Raw genomic sequence first — 13,197 nt, 5'->3', positions numbered from 1 at the left:
AGGGGGCACGGGTTCGAACCCTGGTCGGGGATCTGATATATCCTGCATGCCGCACGACGTGGCCAAAAAATAATTATAAATAAATAAATAAATAAATAAATAAATAAAGTGAACCTCCGAAAATTCTTAAGCCCAGGTAAAGGCCTTTAACATTAACTATAGTTAATACATTAACTGTATTAACACAGAAATACACACATACACACCCTGCTGGCATGGCATGAGCCATACAGAAGCAAACCAATTTGAGGCCTTTCGAGGGACCCTACATGGATAAATTTCTACTTGGACTGTTCTTTCATTAAGCAATGGTGACAAAAGGCCTTGTGCCGTTTTCTGTTGTTGTTCTAGCCATAAGGAATACCCTGTGTTACTCTAGGATAATGCATTTTTAAATGTCAACCCCAGTGACAGGGGAAAGGGTTGCGGATACCTCACACTAACTTCACTTTAACAGACCTTTATCAAGCATCTACGAAGAAGGAAACACAGTGCTTTAGGAGAGAGAAATAAATAAAAGCCTTTAAGTTCCAAACAATTCAGAAGCTCACACGTTAGGCAGCTGGGGAGATACACACGTAAATAAATAATGTTAATCTACCCTAGGGTACGTGAGGCACTAGCACAGAAAACAGAAAAAGGTATTGATGCTAACTAGCAAGCTCTCAAGCAGCCTTCACTAAATATAGAAATAAGGCCTTCTACCCTCAAACCCCTGGTTCTCCCCTTCTATGGTCCTCTGCTCTGCTCAAGTACCCCTTCCCCTTTTTCCCTTAAAGAAGTTCCAGATATTAGGCCCATTTCCTCCTTTCATTTTCTTTAAATTAGGACATATTTCAGACCTCGACAAAGGTACAGAGAATGCTACACCCATGCAACCATCAGCCGTCTTAAGAAACGTAAGCTTACAAATGAAATTGAAACCCAGTGTACCTCTCCCCAACTGAATTCTCCCTCTCTTTCCATACATTTAACCACTGCCTTAAATAAGTTTATTGTTCTCATACACACCTTTCTGCATACTACATATGTATGCATTACTCCTATGTATGCCTTTTACTACAAATACATGTACCTATAATCAATCTAATAACTTTTGCATGTCTTTAAACTTCATACGTGCATGGTATCATAATGCTTTTATCCTTTTGGAACTAGGTTTTTCCTTCATCTTTTTCTCCCTTCCACTACTGAATCTTTGCCCCTTGTTATAAGCTGAACTGTGTCCCCGCAAAAGATATGTTGAAGCCTTGACCCGCGGAACCTGTAAATGTGACCTTATTTGGAAATCGGGTATTTGCAGGTGTAATAAAGATCAGATGAGGTCATACTGGATTAGGGCGGGCCCTTAATCCAGTATGACTGGCGTCCTCATAAGAAGAGAAAGAACACAGAAACAGAGACACAGGGGAAAACACTATGCAAAGATGAAGAAAGAAATTGGAATCATGCATTTACAAGCCGAGTGATGCCAAGGATTGACAGCAGCCACCAGAAGCTAGGAGAGAGGCATGGAACAGATTCTCCCTCCGAGCCTCCAGAAGGAACCAACCCTGCCGACACTTTGACCTCAGACTTCTGGCCTCCAGAACTGTCAGAGAATAAATTTCGGTTGTTTTAAGCCACCTGCTTTGTGGTAATTTGTTACGGTAACCCTAGGAAACTAACACATCCCTCCGGGAGCTCTTTGTGTCTCAGGCCCCTGAGAATTCTAGTGTCTTCCTCAGCCCAGATCTTACCATCCTGTTCAGTTTACCTGCAACAGTACCAAGTCAGTGAATTAAGGCTGGTCCTACCGTAGGTGTACTTAAACGTTTCCCCCATTGCCCTAAAGCAGTGGTTCTCAAACTTTAGTGTGCTTCAGTAGCACTTGGAGGACTTGTAAAACCCGATGGCTAGCAGCCTACCTTCAGAATATCCAATTCAGTAGGTCTGGAGCAGGCTCTGAGAATTTGCATTTCAAACAAGTTCCCAGCTGCGGCTGCTGCTGCTCCATGGCAGGCCAATAGCGCCATCTGGTCTCCAGGCAAGCTAGGTCATCCGTCAGGTCCTTTCAATAACATATACTAGAGGCTGGGCCACCATCTCTCTCGTCACACAACTTGTTTATAATCTAATATTTTAATTTATTTGAGGCTGCAATAAAAGGATTTGAAACAGGCTTACCAAATAGTTGAAAGAAATCCCTTTCAATGACAGTAAGGTGGGCCGAAAGAAACAGAACAAAGATACGTTGGCGTCAGTGTTATTTAGGTTAAAAAAAAACTGCAGCTTATTCATGTCAAACAAACTTTTATTTTCAACGTGAACAATACTATCAGATTTATCTGTAAAAGGTAAGAATAAAGTCAGATGTCAGTTAATATCCTTTTGGGATGCTGAACTTTGGAACAAAATTTGTATTGTGGGCTAATGAAAACTAGAATATCCGTGAAGAACAAATTCATCTTTTCTTTCGCCGTCCACTTCTTTTTATGCCTTCCAACTGTAGGATGGGATAAGAGTCAATTAACAATTGTACACCAATAACATGCAGCAGGGACTTTCTAAATATGAGTCAATACTATGTACATCTGTTGGCTCTCCAAGGAGAGAACAAAATGTTTTCTTCTTGTAACCCAGAGCCTTGGTTGTCAGGGTGCACATCATTTCACCACACCAACCTCATCTCTCTCTTGCCCACCACTATAAACGCTAGATTTTTTTCTTGAAAGGCCACTCTGCGATTTAAATGTCTTTCCACCTTAAGAGCCTATGCTCCTTACACAAATCATAAATCCCTTATAATCCCAGACCTTCAGTTTCCGTATCTGTAAAATGAGAATGAGGCTGTTATCAAACATCCACAGGTGTGAAAATTAAGAAAGAAAGAGCGTGATACTGAGAGAGAGAGAGAGAGAGATGAGACAGAGAAAGGAAAAGACGAATGGGTAGAGGAAGGAGAAACTAAGATTGAATTACCGACTCAGGGATAGCCAATAATCTTACTATGGCTAATTTTCTTTTCTTTTGAATAAAAAATCTCAATCGAACTAATATTTGTGAACTACTCATGAAATGCAGTCTTATGTGAAATCCTTAACTTTTTACTACTTTGTAAGGAGTCACCTTCTCAAAGGCATTGTTATTCCGAGAGACTCCATTTCTGTGGCCAGGGGATGAAGGTACAGCTAGTGCACAGCTTACTCGCTTTAGCTGCTTCTTCTGGTGACCATTCTCTAAAACTATAGGTCTCTATATTTTAGACCTCTAAAAACATATAGGTCTCTATTTCCAGGTCTGATAAATTTCCCATCTGTAGTAGTCTTAAAGCTACAGGACAAAGGACTTGCGGCTGCAAATGAAATACTTTTCAGAACACACTTCCTTCTATATCATCTAGAATACAAGTCCATTAGTAACATTAAACCGTTTTTCCAAAACTAAATTTCAACAATTTTTTCTTATTTACTTTACAAAAAAAATTAAAAACACGATAGATAGCTAGTGGGAAGCAGCTGCATAGCACAGGGAGATCAGCTCGGAGCTCTGTGACCACCTAGAGGGGTGGGATAGGGAGGATGGGAGGGAGACGCAAGACGGAGGAGATATGGCGATATAGGTATACGTATAGCTGATTGACTTTGTTATAAAGCAGAAACTAACACACCGCTGTAAAGCAATTATACTCCAATAAAGATGTTAAAAAAATAAACCAAAAATAAATTAAGTATGTAAACAAAACAAAACAAAACATAAAGCTGTTAGTAACAGGTATATGTCAGGAATGGTTGCACTATACAATAATACCTGTATTCTCCAGAGCTGCCCTCTGCTGAGACCGTATCCACTTTGGGTCCTTCTTCTGCTTTTTCATTTCCATCCTCTTTCTCTTCCTCAGCATTTTCATACTGATGTGCACTCTCTTCTTTAGTGTCGAATGATACGGACTTTGGCATCACAAGGTGGTGGGAAACATTTCCCGATTTAAAATCAGCAGCAGAACCTAGTTCTCTGCCCTCAGGAGGTTCTGGAGAAGAGAAATATGTCAAGAAATAAATAAATCAATCAATAAATAAAAAGAAGAGCTGGACATGTTCCTACTGGTTGACACAACACTTCCATGGGCCTCACACTTCTGCTGCTTGACAGTTTTCACAACATTTTCCCCCTCTTTCCAGTAGATCTCACACACTGTGCTGCTGATTATTTCTGGCCCTTTGGAGAAGGGATCAAAATCATTTGATTCTCAGAGCATTTTTGTATGTTTCTGCCAGAATGTCACTGGAAAATGTTCACCCAATTTAAAGACAAGTTCTACCGCGAAGCTCACTGATTCCTCAACCACTGAAAAGTGCCCCTGTGCCATTTCATCATTTTCTCAGGTCATCCTACTGGGAATCTTTGCATTTGTAGAAGCCCGTCAACCAAAAGTGAGGTATGCCATTTGTTTGCCCCTAGGTTGGTAGAAAGCAGCATACTTTTTCTCAAGATCATAAAGGTCTTTAGAGAATTGGGCTTCTACTTGTGCATATCGTGCCTGAAGGTTTTTGAGAGCTTTGACCCGCTGCTTAACCGCCAGAGGCCAGCGCTGAGCGCGGCCTGCCTTTCAGGCCGATGCCCCAGCAGGGGCTGCGAGGGCCTGGGGACTGGGCCGCCCCTCGCCAGCCTCGGCCCCGTCGTCAGGTCCACACGCCCCAGCCTCCCAGGACTCGGAGGCATCAGCCAGGACCTCGTCCGCCCAGAACTCGGCCTCCGCCGCCGGTTCCTCTGCCTTCTGGGATGCCGCCCCCTCTGCAGGTTCCTGCGGCTCCCAGGGCGGGGTGCCCTCTGCCTGGTACTCGCCCCGCCAGACCTCACCTGCCTCTCCCAGGCCTTCCTGCTCCTGAGGAGGCGCGGCATCCTCTGCAGGGTCCGAGGGCCGTCGGGAGCGGCGCCTGACCATCACGCGGCCGGCGTGGGGCCCGACCAGGACACGGTCGTTGTAGTGGCTGTGGTGCACACGGCAGTGGACCAGATCCCGGAACAGGGACTGAAACTGCGCCGTGGGGGGCCCGTGGCCCGCGACCACTCCCGCGCCCTCGGGCCCATTCTCGTCCTCCTCTTCTGTCTCTTCCTCCTCCTCGACCTCTTCCTCAGTTTCGTCTCCCTCTTCTGACTGGTACTCATCCTCCTCCTGGTCCTCGATCTCTAATTCAAACTGTACCTCCTCTTCCTCCTCCTCCTCCTCCTCCACCAGCTCTACATCCCAGTCTTCTTCCACTGCGGCCTGGGCGGCCTCCTGCCCACCATCCTCCCCGTGAAGGGCTCTGGAGAGCCCCAGGGAGGCCAGAAGGGCCGCGGCCCCCTCGGCTCCATCCATCCCTCCCGAAGGGGATGCGCGGACCCCGAGGGGACTGGGGTCGCCACCCGCCCCGCCACCAGCTCCAGCCTGGCCACCTGGGATCGGCCCTCGCTCCTCTGTGGCAGACATGGCAGGAGGGACGCGCCACACACGGATCGGGCTGCAGTGAAGATCGCGGGGAAGATGGCGGCCGCCGGGCTGAGTATCGCTGAGGGAGGGGATGATGTTGGCAGCGGGGCCTCCGGCACGGGGTGGGGGTTACAGAGAAGCCGGCTGCACAGGGGACAAGGGTCTGCCAAGATGCCTCTGGGGGCCCCGCCACGGGAAGGGCAGACCGCCGGCCTGTGGAGCGCCCCACCGAGACTGCGCCGAGGCCGCTGCGCACAGGGCGGGAAAGAGCCTGACTGGCTGGCGACGGGAGGCGGACCTCGGAAGGGTCAACCAAGGGCCACGTCCTCCAGCGCCGGCTCTAAGCTCATTTGCCAGCAGCCAAGGATTGACAGCACCGCCGTCCAATGAGTGACCAAGGTCTTCAGCTTCCCTGGAAGCCTTAAAGGCCCAGCTCACCCTGAGCCTCGGTGAGCCCACAGGAATCCCTTCCTTTTCATTCCACCACTGCAAGAGCAAAGCTACAGTGTCCCTATAGGGCGGCGCCCTGGGGTATGAGAACCTGCATGTGTTCCCCATTTGCCACCCTGGGGCAGCTCACGCTGACTGAGACACACTTAGTTCAAAAACGAGAGAGAGAGAAGGTGTATAGATCAAATCTCAGCAACGCTTAAAACCTCCCACAAGAGAGAGCAAGAGAATTTGGAGGTTTTAATGCTGTTAAAGCTACTTAGAAAAGGACATACAAAGTCGATATGGGTGCAGTGAGAATGGAGAGTGGAGAGAAAGCAGTAAAGACAGGAGCCGGACAGTGTTTCATCAGGGCTCCCCAATTCATTTCCAGCCTCCAAGAAATGAAGACAGAGAGAGAGAGAGAGAAGAGAGAGACACAGAGACAGAGACAGAGACAGAGAAGAGAGAGACACAGAGACAGAGACAGAGACAGAGAGAGATACTTCTTTCAAAGACTGGGCTGAGCACATGCTCTGCACTGGAGTGTGTACATCCCCTGCCTCCCCAATTCATACGATGAAGCCCGTCCCCCACCCCACCCCGCCCCCAGGAGATGGTATTTGGAGACTGGGTCTTTGGTAGGTCATTCAGTTTCGGTAAGGTCAGGAGGCTACGGTCCACACGTTGGGATTACTGCCCTTACAGGAAGAGACCATAGATGGTGCTCTCCGCCCACCACCCCAACGTGAAGCCACAGGAAGAAGGCGGCTATCTTCAAGCCAAAACGAGGGCCCTCACCAAGAACTCCACCATGCTGGCACCCTGACCTTGGGCTTCCTAGCCTCCAGAACTGTAGGAAATAAACCAATGTCTTGTTTAAGCCGCCCAGCCTATGGCATTTTATTAGGGCAGCCTGAGCAGACTAATACAGCACGGCACACGTTAACAGGGCAGGCTTCCTAGAATGATTTCTCGGTCAACAGTCCGAGACTTTTTGTTGTACTCAGCCCCACTTAGCCGAGTGGTCAAGGGTAACGAATGCTTAAAACGAGGAAGAAATCGACAACTATTTTATGCTAATCCCACTTACTATTGTCGCTGGGCACAGAAGCAAGAGTGGGTGTTAGCTGTAACTTCACGTTCAGGAGAACATAAGCTATGTCCCTTACTTCCAGTAAGCACACCGCCTTGGGATCCAGGACATCTAATTTGACAGACCCTAACGTTTCACGGATGGGAAGCACACATTCTGCCCTGCGCTCCTGGGAAGGTTGGCGAGAAGAGCTGTTGTTGCCACCCTGAGTCAGTATGGACCCCTACCCCAAGTTGGGTTCAAAGGTCAATCAAGACTGGTGACACCACACACACACACACACACACACACACACACACACACACACACTACCGAGACGCGATGCAAAGTGTATTCCTTACATGAGGAGGCTTCTGGGGGGAGAGCAGGGTAGCCTTTTCAAGCTGCTCCAAAAAAGACTTGAGAGAGTCAGGAAAGGACGAAATTGCTTTGGGAGTTCTACTGTGATTCGTGGATGGGGCCAGCATGACAGTTCCCTTGTGCTGGCAGTAGCTAGTGTAGTTTGACGCCCACTCCTCCTCCCCTCCACCCTACAACCGCGCCAAAGGAGAGAGTGTGGGGCATTGGGGAAGAGGGAGGGTTGACGTTTAAAAGCCCTCAGCAGTCAAACATCAAAGGATGCAGTCAGACGCTATACTACAATTCACCTCTGGCGTGTGACTGGCGACTGAAACGTGCCATTTTCCTGTAATGGAATTTGAACTTGTGGAAGTAAGCCACTCTGGAACTCTGAGTCCTGCAGCCTAAGGCCGGGTAGGGAGGCAAAAGGTCCACTGAATGCCGTTCAAGAGCCCAGCGTTGTGTATCCTGAGAAGTAAAATGCATGCCTCGGTCACCATCAATAAGGCCCGGAACTCCAAAGCCAAGAAGGAGGGTCTTGGCAAAGCCCTGCATAGTGGCTTTAGTATATACAGAGACACGTGTGACCTGGATTTATAATTTGGGAGTCTGTGGGCCAAGAGATTCCCAGGGCTCTTTACCCCAAAGGGGACAGTTTTACACAAGGAAACGTCGTTGCTGCCATGGGCCGGACCAGACAGCCAGACCAACGACAATGGCCTGATTGTCTATGAAAATGTGCAGACGGGGCTAACTGTTGGCCAGAGCATCCAGCGCTAAGGTGACTGACTGCCTGAAGTTCACTCACTTGTGCTGTCTTTTCGTTGAACAGTTTTATCTATGGTTATTGTATTGATTACTGACAGGGAAAGACTTTTCCTGACCTTTTCCTATTTATTTTCCACATGTCAGCCTTTTTTGTTCCTTCACTCCTCAATTACTGTATTTTTCTGTTATTAATTTCATTTTGCTAGTGTACAAAGTGATTCTTTATCACTCCTTTCTCTGTACCTTTTTTAGTTTTTTTATAGTGCTGGAGCTTTTTGTGGGGGCAGTGTCGGTGGTTACACTGGGAGTTACAATTAATATCTTAACTTTATAATAATCAAGTTTGTATTAATACGGAGATAGTTGCAATAGTATTCAAAACCTCTGCTTTTCCCCAGCTCTGCCACATTTCTTTATTTAATTATGGTGACACATGGCATGTTTGTATATTTGGTGCCCATTAACAGAGATTTATAGTTAATGCTTTATACATTTGTATTTTCAATCATATATGAGAACAAAAAGAGGAGATATAAACCAAAAGTGCAGCAATACTGGCTTTTGCATTTACCTGTGTAGTTACCTTGGCCTTTGTGGTTTATTTCTTCATATTGCTTCAGATAGGTGCCCAGCATTATTTCAATTCAGCCTGAAGGACTCCTTTTAGTACTTTCTGTAGGGCAAGCTTACTAGCTATGTACTCTCTCAGTTTTTGTTTGTCTTGGAATGTCTTTAACTCCCCTTCGTTTTCCCCACATATAGAATTCTTGGTTGAAAGGGTATTTTTGTTCATTTGTTCTACGCTTTTAATATGTCATTCCAATGCCAGCTGTCCTCTATGGTTTCTGTAGAGAAATGGGCACAAATCTTACTGAGGATTACTTGTAGGTGAGGAGTTGTTTCTATTGCTGTTTTCAAGGTTCACTCTTTGTCTTTGACTTTTGATAATTTGATCATGGTGTGCCTAGGTGGGGATCTCTGATTTTATCCTGCTTGGAGTTTGTGGAACTTCTTGGGTGTGTAGATTCATGTCTTTACTCCGAGTTTGGAGGTTTTCAGGCATCATTTCTTCAATGATTTCCTACCCCTTTCTCTCTCTCCTCTGCCTCTGCAACTGTCATTATGTGTACATTGGTGAGCTTGCTGATGCACATAAGTCTCATAGGCTGTGCTCATTATTCTTCATTCTTTGCTTTTCTGCTCCTCTTTTCCTTTCCAGAGACTGGATATTTCAACTAACCTTTTAAAACTCGCTGATTCTTTTTCTCCTGGTCAAATTTGCTGTTGGACATCTTTTATTAATTTTTCATTTCACTTACTGTGCTTTGCAGCTGAAGAACTTTTATTTTGTCCCTATTTATAATATCTGTCTCTTTGTGATACATCTTTCTCATTGTTTCCTAGTTCTTTGATCATTGTTTCCTTTCGCTCATTGAGTTTATTGAAGACAGTTGACTTAAAATGTATTCTTCTAGTAACCCAAATCCTGTGCTTTACCTCTGACAGTTTAGAGTAATTAATTTTTTCCATGTGAACAGGACACACATTCCTCCCATCCCCTCCAACTTTATGGAAGTATAATTTACAAATAAAATTTCTATATTCACGGTGAACAGTGTGATGCTTGATGTATGTATACATTGTTAAATGATTACCACGGTGAAACCGATTAATACATCTATCACCTCACATAGCTAAAGGTTTTTTGGGGGTGGTGTGTGGGATAAAACTAAGATCTACCGTCTCAGCAAGTCTCCAGCATACCACACAATATCTTAAATTATATCAGCATGCCGTACATTAGATCCCTAGAATGTATTTATCTTATAACTGATCATTTGTACCCTTTGATGAACCACCCCCCAAATAACAAACCTAAACCTGGAGGCATCATGCTTCCTGATTTCATTATTTTACAAAGGTATAGTAATCAAAACAGCATGGTATTGGCATAAGAACAGATGTATACATAGACCAACGGAACAAAATATAGAGCCCAGAAATAAACCCTCACGTATATGCTCAACTATTTGACAAGAACACACAACGAGGACAGGAGAGTCTCTTCAATAAATGGTGCTGGGAAAACTGGATATCCACATGCAAAGATACTATATTGGACCCTTATCTTACACCATACCCCAAAATGAACTCCAAATGGATTAAAGACTTAAACGTAAGGCCTGAATCTGTAAAACTCCTAGAGGAAAACACAGGGGTAAGCTCCTTGACATAGGTTATGGCAATGTTTTTTTTTTGAATTGACACCAAAACAAAGGCAACAAATACAAAAATAAACAAGTGGACTACATCAAACTAAAAAGCTTCTGCACAGCAAAGGAAACAATCAACAAAAGGAAAAGGCAACTGACCTATGAAGCAGAAGAAAATATTTGCAAATCATGTTATCTGTTGAGGGGATAATATGCAAAATATATAAGGAATTCAATCAACTCAACAGCAAAAAAAAAAAAAAAAACACAAAACCAACAAATAATTAATAAAAGGGCACACGGTCCAAATATACATTTTTCCAAAGAAGACATACAACTGGCTAATAGGTATATGAAAAGGTGTTCAAGATAACTAACCATCAGGAAAATGCAAATCAAAGCTGTAATTAAGACATTACACCTATTAGGATGGCTATTATCAAAAGGACAAGAGATAGCAAGTGTTGGCAAGAGTGTGGTAAAAAAGGAACCCTCGTGCCCTGTTGGTGGGAAAGTAAAATGGTGCAGCCACTATGGACAACTGTATGGAGGTTCCTCAAAAGATTGAAAATAGAACTAGCAGATCAGCCAGCAATCCCACTCCTGAAAACAGATCCAAAGGAGGTGCTTTCTGCTCTGCTCTCTTATGCTCATTGCAGCATTAGTCACAATAGCCAAGGAATGGAGACAACCTAAGTGTTTTGGGCAGATGAAAGGATCAAGAACATATCATATATATATATAAAAGACATATAAAAGAATTCTTCTTAAGAATTCATCTGAGGGCTTCCCTGATGGCACAGTGGTTAAGAATCCACCTGCCAACGCAGGGGACATGGGTTCGAGCCCTGGTCCAGGAAGATCCCACATGCTGCGGAGCAACTAAGCCTGCGCGCCACAACTGCTGAGCCTGCGCTCTAGAGCCTGCGAGCCGCAACTACTGAGCCCGTGTGCTACAACTACTGAACCCCGTGCGTCTAGAGCCCATGCTGCGCAACAAGAGAAGCCACCGCAATGAGATGCCCACGCACCGCAACGAAGAGTAGTCCCCGCTCGCCGCAACTAGAGAAAGTCCATGCACAGCAACGAAGACCCAACGCAGCCAAAAATAATAAATAAATAAAAACAAAATAAATAACTTAAAAAAATTCATTTGAAAGACTATTCTTACCTTTAGTGGGGTGATACAGAGAGGAACAGGAACAGAGAGAAGACATAGTAGATTCTCCTTCCTTCAGACTTCTTGTCTCTCTCAGGAAATCTCTACAGGCACAGCTTAATAGTGAGCCAGCTGGAAAGGCAAAATAGGGTTGGCAGAGACCCAGAAACTTAGAACAGGTTATAGAATTTTGAGTGTGTCGTATGTGGGATAATAATTTCTGTCGGGAATGTGGGAGCATGTTCATATGTGGGACCAGGTACTCTGGGGACTTAACACGTAAGTATATTTACATATTGAGTATGACTGTGTGTGTGATCAAGTTCATACGTGTGACTGTTGATGAGCATCAGCACGTGTTTGTGAGTACATGTGAGATTGTCTCTGTGCGAGAGTAAATTTGTTTGACGTTAAGAGTGAATAAATATATACGCATGTCCTTATCTGAGGGTGTTCATCTGTGGGTGACTGTGTGAGCGTGTTCATGTGTATGAGGTATTGAGTGTGTTTGTAGGTGAATAAATGTGTAAAGACATTCACAGATGATTGACTGCCAGCAGCATGATAAAGTGAGAGCATATCTGTGTGTGAGTGAATATGTGGGTATTTTTGCTTGTGAGCAGGCAAATGTGCGTGCATAAGTGAATATGTGGGTGTGTCCATGTAAGCAAATACAAGTGTGCCAGTGTGTAAGACTGTTGACTGTGTGAGCCCATTAACATCAAGTATGCCATTGTGTGGGAGTGAATGTGTCAGTGTGTTGATGCCTGTGAAGGAACGTGAGTGATCTTGTGTATGCGATCATATTCATGTGTGCAAGTGAATTCATAAGCACTGTCATGTATGTGAACATGGTATTTCAAATATATCTGGGTGCCTGAACATGTAGATACATGTTCGTATACCAGGGTATCTACAAGTGCTAGTAAACCTGTGAGTGAGTGTGTGAGCATGTGCATGTGAATCTTTAAGCTCGTTTGATTGCGTAAGCTTGTTAATGTTTGATTACATTTGAATGAGTGAACATGTGAGTGTGTATGAAGTTATCTGAGTGTATCCATATGCATGAGTGAAGGTGTGAACTTCATGGTGTGTGAGCATGTTTGTGGGTAAGTGAATATGTGAGCATGCCTGTTTGTGAGTTGTGTTCAATGTGTGCATGTGAGTGAATGTGTGAGTCTTACATGTGAGCATACTTGAGTGTGCGTGTGTGTGTGAGCGAATGTGTGGGCATCTTCATTCTATTGAGTGAATATGTGACCAAATTTGTGTGAATAAATGACTGTGTAAGCAGAATGTGCTTAAATTTGCCATCTTATACATTGCTGTGACTAAGGCAACATGCAGGTTTGTTTTGGTGGGCAATTGTATGTATGTGCTTTCTAGCTCAGAGTGGTGTTATTGTTGCTTGAGTTTCCTGCCAACTACTAGTAACAAACAGCCGGGTGGGCCAAGTGATCTCAAAAACAGATTGTACATTTGGCCCATTTCTTTCCCTGTTTATCACAAGGCTGCTGTACTTCAGTGCAGGACTACCTGTTCCACTGCTTCCATTCTAGGGGAAATTTTTCTTGGGCAGCTGTTTGTATAGCTTTAACAGCCTCAGAGAGGTGGCCTCTTGGGAGGTGGTCATGTAACGATACCAATAGATTTCCTCCCAGATTACCTTTGCTACTGGGCTTCTCATTATTGGTCTGTAAGATGTGATGTGTATGTTTTAAGATCCCCCAGAAGAGTAACA

General features: G+C 44.7%; 1 protein-coding gene across 12 annotated transcripts in view; it reads right to left on the bottom strand.

Moving 5' to 3' along the window:
• Window positions 1–2,279: 2,279 nt before the first annotated feature.
• LOC309653795 (uncharacterized protein) overlaps window positions 2,280–13,197 on the bottom strand; it is a 34,183-nt gene continuing 23,265 nt past the window's right edge. For 3 of the 12 annotated variants that reach the window (XR_014259496.1, XR_014259497.1, XR_014259499.1), the window contains 3 exons: window positions 8,656–8,929; window positions 3,790–4,009; window positions 2,280–2,485 (listed from right to left, as the gene is read on the bottom strand). Coding sequence is in view for 1 of the 12 variants with exons in the window: in XM_082478592.1 (XP_082334718.1) it covers window positions 2,473–2,485; window positions 3,790–4,009; window positions 4,840–5,167; window positions 5,419–5,531 (674 nt within the window). In the remaining 11 variants the exon portion in view is untranslated. Of the gene's footprint in view, window positions 2,486–3,789; window positions 4,010–4,839; window positions 5,168–5,418; window positions 5,532–8,655; window positions 8,930–11,468; window positions 11,589–13,197 lie in introns of all 12 variants that reach the window. The other 9 variants (XR_014259500.1, XR_014259505.1, XR_014259506.1 and 6 more) reach the window with 6 other exon arrangements.

This window comes from Balaenoptera physalus (assembly GCF_965194825.1).
Source record: "Balaenoptera physalus genome assembly, contig: HAP1_SCAFFOLD_1164, whole genome shotgun sequence".
NCBI lineage: Eukaryota > Metazoa > Chordata > Mammalia > Artiodactyla > Balaenopteridae > Balaenoptera > Balaenoptera physalus.
This window is presented reverse-complemented; position numbering and strand designations above follow the sequence as displayed.